The sequence below is a fragment of the Seriola lalandi genome, unplaced genomic scaffold, assembly GCF_002814215.2.
Source record: "Seriola lalandi dorsalis isolate HSWRI2012SDOR001 ecotype SW California unplaced genomic scaffold, Sedor1 jcf7180002054043, whole genome shotgun sequence".
NCBI lineage: Eukaryota > Metazoa > Chordata > Actinopteri > Carangiformes > Carangidae > Seriola > Seriola lalandi.
This window is the reverse complement of record NW_019524596.1, coordinates 79321-86192: the sequence shown is the minus strand read 5'-3', so window position 1 is coordinate 86192 and position 6872 is coordinate 79321. Positions and strand designations below refer to the sequence as shown.

The following is a 6872-nucleotide window of genomic DNA, read 5'->3' as shown; positions in this document are numbered from 1 at the left end:
GGGGGGGGCAGACGGTGAACTAACCGCACCGTGCTGCTGCTAGTCGACGCCTGGACGGAGGGATGAGATCGGGCTTTGTGTGCGGTGAGACGGGCCCTCTCCCGCCCTGGACGGACTACTGCGGGCGAGAAACAGTTTGGCGTCAATCACTCTCTGTCACACCTCTCAGATGTACGCTTATTGATTATATTGATCATATTATAGGCCTATTCATTGCTGGGAGGTAAAACGCCCGAATGCCCCCACCACCTCCACCACAATCATCCTCACCCGTAACAACACACAGCAGCGGGGAAACCAAACCGTCCCTTCACCCTTAAAATACTCTCAATTGATTAGAATTGGATTATTTGAAAGCTTTCGTTTATTTGTCCGTGTAAAGCCTGTGTTGTCTTGTTCAGACGAGTGATCGGCAGCTTTACAGCCTGTCACATATTGGCTTGCAGTCTATAAAACCACTGCTTGGCTTTTAAATGTTATTCATGCCCCTTTTTTTTCCTGAGCAAATCATGTACTTCATTCACTCCAAAACAACGCAAAGATGAGATGTGAAATTTCACTGCGGAGAGCACAGGCTTCTGTCAAACATTTGCTGCTGAATTTCAGAGAATGAAACGAAGCTCTCCATGCAAACGAAACTAAAAATGAGCCACTGAGGGAAACGGTAAAGTATAGAGAAGTATATTTGTTCAGAAGTATTTTCCGAAACATTTAACCTAGAAAAAAGTTGTTAGAAAATATAATAGTAATTTTCTCTGAGTCAGACAGACTGATTTGTTCGAAAATCGGATATAAAGGACTTTAAATACTCGGCGTGTAAAGCGTTTTACTGAAACCTCAAACACTGCATCTTTAAATGTTTTCATTGTTTTTCATTATTTATTTATTTATTTATTTTTATCTTATTATCTGAAAAATTTTGTATCAATTAGACTTTGAATTAGATGAGAATAGCAACAACAACAAAGAACAATGTTGGCCTGAAATATTAAGAAATGTGCGGCCTGTAGCGACACGAACACTCCACTGTTTTTAAAGATTATTGTAATATGTGAAACTAAACTATAAACAACCTACGATTTTAAATATAAATCGGGATTTGAAAAATATCTACTATTTAATTAAGAATTAATTATTAATTTTCTATATGGGGAGTCTGTGTCGGTTTCTCCTGCTCCACGTTTTAATAAATGACATGGGAATGAAAAGGGGAAATTTTGTGATGAGGCTCTGTTAAAAAAGCAATTAAAAACACACACACACACAAAGTCTCTCACACACACAGAGCTATATATTTCTAATGTTGAAACAAGTTTTTGTGTAATAAATATCCCCATGAGGACAATGAAGTTAAAGTTGAAAAGTGCTAATTTAAACATCACTAATCCCACAAAACTGTGCTCTAAATGTTTTATCGTTATTTTCACCTTTAACACTAAACTGCTGCTGTGATCAGAGGGAGCTGTCTGTTCAGCACCAGGAGGCCTTTTCCACTCTGACATGAAGGTAATTAATGAAGATTTTCCAAAACAAAGTCAGGCTGTTCTCCAAAATAAGAGCCCGAATTAAGAGTATAGCATCAAATGAACAACATTACTGCTGCATGTTTACATGTTTATCTTATTCGTTTTAATTACACCACAAGGCAAAATAGCAGGAAACTTGAATATCTGAGCAGTTGTTTCATATATTTCTACCTCCTCATCTCACTGAAGACATTTATTTTTAAACTCTATGTTGCAGCCCTGCATCTCTTGCACAAATCCTCTATGTAAAATGATGAGCTGTGATTGATTAGAATGAGGGATTAATGGTCAAAAGTGCCACAAATACATAATTTCATCAGGTGTATATCATGCAAGGTCATTTCAAATATTTGGCTGGAGCTTGTTTTACAGTTTGTATGGAGCTATATCGAGCTTGTTCATGCAGTGTGTTGTAAAGCCTGTAGGTTTTATAGGTCATGACACATTCACTTTTATTCACACTGACTGTCGGAGTATTTCACAGCAGCGTGCCAGTGTAGTGGCTATGCAAAATGAGTTCAGCCTGTTACGGTGAGAGATGACCAGAGAGCAGAGATGAAATCAGTGTTGGAAGGCAAAGGATCTGCCTTTCTGATGCTGGTTCAGAGCCAAAAGAGGCAGAAGGGGGAGGCAGGGAAGGAAGGAGAGGGAGAGAGAGAGAGAATGAGAGAGCCGAAGAGAGCAGAAGAGAGGAAATCAATACCGATTCAGAGCGAGTCAGATAAGCCTGAACAATGTATAGTGCAGACACACTCTATAACCCAGTCACACACACACATGTGCATGTGCAAGCACTCACACAGACACACGTGTACGCACACACACACTCGGTGAAATGTGCTTGCATGCCTCCATAAAGACGCATTACAATCCCCATAAAGCATAGCAACCTTTAAAATCAAATGGCATCACAACCTTGGATTGCTTTGAGGATTCGCTGACATGAGCAGAAAGCACTCATTACTACAACTCGATGGGCAGCTGGATGCTCTGATGCTCTTTGTCTACTGTAAGATGCTCCTCAGCTCTCATCCTTTCACGTTTGTGTTAAAATATCAGCCTTCCTGCCCTGATTTCACTAGAAATATGTCAAATGTGTCTTTGTTACAAATTGCCAGAGATGTTTCTTTCCCCACTTCATGAATGTCTGCGTTTTTCGGCACTGGAAGTCTACACCATCCCTGCTGGTGTCAGATCTGTGCTATTGATATTTTACAGGATGTTTGGGGTGTAAACAGCGCTCTCCAAAACCACTTACACACACTCTACCGTGGTGTTCAGGCAGTGAGACCGGTGTGTGGTCCTCGACTGTTAACCACAGATCTGACTTTGCTTACCTAGAAGATGCTGTTACAAGCGCTAACATCACCACTCTCTGCCTCTCTCTTTCTTCCCGGCTCCCCTCCCTCTCCCTTATACTTATCAATTATTAAGGTCGGTATTGATCCTTTCACTACCCTGCCTCTATCTGGCTGTTCACACAAAGCCCAAACCTCCCTGCCCTCACTCAATCAATGGCATCTCCCAGCTCTTTTTCCACATGTCAGTTTTGCTTTTTTTGCCTTTGCACTTAAAGCCACGCCGACTGAAGTTTTGCACATCCCAATTTGGTCCGTTTGAATTCTTCACAAAATATGAGAAACAGCAGACTGATATTAATCTTTCATGGCACAAGCAAGTTTAATGGGCATTAAAAGATGGAGCTGGTAAGAGAGAGAGAGAGCAGTGAGGATGGAAAATGGCTGTGCGCATTGTTTGACTTTATGAAACCCTCTCCTCCTCCTCTGGTCAATGATTTTTTTTTTTTTGTTTTGTTTTGTGGCCGCTGATCTTTTGAAGCCAAACAACCTGCCTGCCTGTTGCCAGGTTAACCAGTAAAAGATTAGTGATATTATTTTCATGTGCTGCAGAGAGAGGGAGAGAGAGAAAGAAAAACAGAGAGGGAGAGCACCAGGGAGTGGGAGAGAAGGGGGTTGGGAAGGGGAAACGGCCTTATTGATCTTCTATGTGCAAAGCCAGGCAAACACTGAAAGGACGGAGCTACACTATTAATGACACTCACAGCCTCAGCTTCTAATCTCTATCTATCTATCTATCTATCTATCTATCTATCTATCTATCTATCTATCTATCTATCTATCTATCTATCTATCTATCTATCTATCTATCAGTTTGAAGACACTTTACTGTTGCTAGTGGTGTTGTCCATATTCTTACACTGTGATGGATTGCATTATCCAGCCTGAAAACAGGAGATCAAAGATATGAATCCGAAGTATTGTACTGTAATATAGTTGCACATTAGCTGTTGGTTTGGACACCTATTCACCCGAGTTGTTGAAACCCTTATTTTCGCCAGTTGTCAGTGAGAATAGGGCAAGTTTTCCAATAATCGTATCGCCCTTTGTGTTTTCTGCAGCCTCAAAAACTCTATATTCTCTATATTTTTTTCTTGTCCATACTGGTCCCTGTTACCAATCCCCATCCCAGCTACAATCAATATTTCATCAGAACTGTTCATGCAGCTTAACGTTGCCTTGAAATAGATCTAGGGATCATATACTGGCTGGGTTGGACCTAGGTTTACTGTATAATCCATGTCTTTTAAAGTTTTTTTTTTTTATTTTTTATTCTGCAATAACAAGAACTGGGACCTGGGTTAATTCAGTGAAATTGTCATTTGTGGTCACATTTTGGTCATCCGACAACACTGACCGCACAGTGGAAGTCGCCACCCGAGATGGAGCGATCCTACCTGTCTATGTTCTAAATTTAGAGCTTTTACAACAGAGCACTAAATGAAAAGCCAGAGAGACCATGCGGTTATTGCGTCTTTCAGCTCCGATACGAGTAGGCTATTGATCCGTGTGCCACATTTAAAAGGGAGAGTGGGAACTGGCGTATTGATCATGGCAGCCTGGGGTCACCCCGCTTCTCCCGCGCAACTAGTTGGCCCAGTAGCCCCACCACCGCGGCTGTGTGTTTATAGTCGGTCACAGAGAGACGGAGAAAAAAGGCGTCGGGGGAGGGAAACTATTCCGAGGTTTATTGTGAATCAATGGCGATTTGCTATGTGCCGATCAGAAATATAGACTTACAAATTTATTCTACAACAGCCCGCGTAAACGCACATGTACACGCCCAAAGCAATCATTAATATCACCGGTTTCTGGAGATCTAAATGAACAACAATTAGACTTGCTGTCTTTCTATAAACAATCTATATTTGTTTCATGAAATAAGGATGCAGTTCATTTCAGTGATGAAGCCGCTGTGCCTCTGCGCTTTGTTTTAGCCGGTTGAACTGTCCGTGGTGCTGAATCTTTTAGGCCTCCTCAAGTTTGGTGTGTCTGTTTATAATTTGACAAATAACGGTGGAACGTGGCCTCACTGTTTATAAAGACTGATACGGTGTAATGTGAAATATTAATACAGAAAGGACAGTATCTTACCGGCCAGCCGGAGAGCAGACATCCGCTGAAACTCCGGCTCCTGCAGCCACTTCCACATCCTCCTGAAGGTCTCCCGGCCTGACTTGAGCTTACTCCAGGGTTTGGGGTTCCGTAGCAGGTCTGAGAGGGTTCCCTGCGACCGGCTCAAGATCCTCTGGGCGAATATGGCCTGCGGGATGGAGTACCGCTTTAACTCGGCCGTTATCCTCTGAGCCACCTCCTTTGTGTTGATTTCCTCCGCTTGGATGCCCGACCCTGCTACTCCCTGGCCGGCTCCGTGGCCGTGCCTCTCCCGGTCCCCGAGCATCACCGCGCCGTTCGCCTGGGAGTGGAGGTGACTGTGCGGGTGGTGGTGCATGCCGCTGAGGTTGGAGATCATGCCGTGGCCGTGACCCCCTAAACTCCTCGCCAGGTGCTCTTGGTCGCTCCGGGACAGCATGGAGGCGTGGGACTCAAACCCCGAGACCGGAGAGAGCATCTTGGCGTCGGTGGAGAGGTGCGTACTGGGACCGTACGCTGAGAGCGGCTGCTGAGAGTTGTGCAAAGAGCCCAGCCCGCTGGACAGCGGGGAGAGCGAGCCGTGGCCCATACCGGACACGGACATCTCTTTGGGGTAGTGACTGTACAGATTGCCCATGGAGGCGAGCCCCCGGTGGTCCTCCCGCATCAGCGTGAAGCTGCCGCTGACGTTCCCGGCGGAGAGTCGTTGATGGGCGGCAGCATGGTGGTGTGAGTGCGGGTGGTGAAACTTATCCGAGACGGTGGATATCGGAGGTAGATGCTGCAGGGGGGTCAGGGTGGTGTACGTGTTGCTAAGGCTCATCCCGGTCTCGCACATGCTGATGGACGGGTGCAGGTGACCGGACAGCGCGGACGGGTCTGTCCGGTAGTCCCCGCCGGAGCCCTCCAGGAGCGAGGCCATGCCGGACACCATGGCTGACCGCGCACCGGGAGCGTGCGAGACCAGATTCCGAGGAGTGGAGCTGGGGGACGGCGACGGCCGCGCGTGCGGGGAGCTCATGAGGTCCCCCGCCTGGGAGTGCGAGGAGACGCTGTGAAGGTTCTCCATGGTGAGCTCCATAGCTGAAAAGATATATTTTCCCCGGTCCCACCCTCCCCACCCTCTCCCCCTGTCTCTCCCTCTTGCTCCTGTCTCTCACTCTCACTAGGGACGCGCGCTCTCTCTCGTACCCCCTATCCCTCCTGGAGCGATAAAATTACATTTGAACGCCAATCCATTGATTAAAATTCTCCGATCAATCCAGTGCAGCGTAGAGAGGTTCTGTTGTTCCGATGCAGGAACAGAACCGAACGACTCCGCGGCGTCTCAGCGCTTTATGCGTTCATGTGGATGGGAGCTCTCCAGGGCGATATCTCATCTCTGGTCCAACAGCGCTTCCACTAAGAGCAGGCTGAGCCACGTGTCAGAGAGATGGGAGCGCGCCTCTGTGTATTTAAAATGTGGGGCGGGTACGAGCAGAGATTTCTTAATAGTCTTCCTCACTGGGATGAAAACACGGCAGGTGGAAACACAACTTCACGTTGGATATTTCACAGCTTTAACCGATTCTGCATTTGATTTAGTTTGAGAAGAGTTAGAGTTAGACTTCTCTATGTCCACATGGGGTTTGTATCCGAGCGTGCGCACCTCTGCATCTCGCCTTTACCTGTGCGCGTGTGTCCGAGAAGGACAGGTGATGGCCTGTCTTGTATTTTGCACAAAATACAGTCGGTATCAGTTTCCGGACACAGGAGTTCCCTACAGATAAACTTTGTTTTCCCACGGACTGTATGGTTTTGCATTTATGCGCTTAGTGATAAACCTGATCGAAGTATTGATTGACAGAGATTAATGACGTGGCGCAGGGGGAGGGGGAGGTGTGTGTGTGTGTGT

At 45.9% G+C, this 6872-nt stretch overlaps 1 protein-coding gene across 1 annotated transcript in view; it reads right to left on the bottom strand.

Moving 5' to 3' along the window:
• Window positions 1–6059, bottom strand: part of onecut3b (one cut homeobox 3b) — a 16350-nt gene extending 10291 nt beyond the window's left edge. Inside the window, exon 1 of the mRNA XM_023402912.2 lies at window positions 4979–6059. Within this exon, the coding sequence (XP_023258680.1) occupies window positions 4979–6059 (1081 nt within the window). The remainder of the gene's footprint in view (window positions 1–4978) is intronic.
• Window positions 6060–6872: the final 813 nt, after the last annotated feature.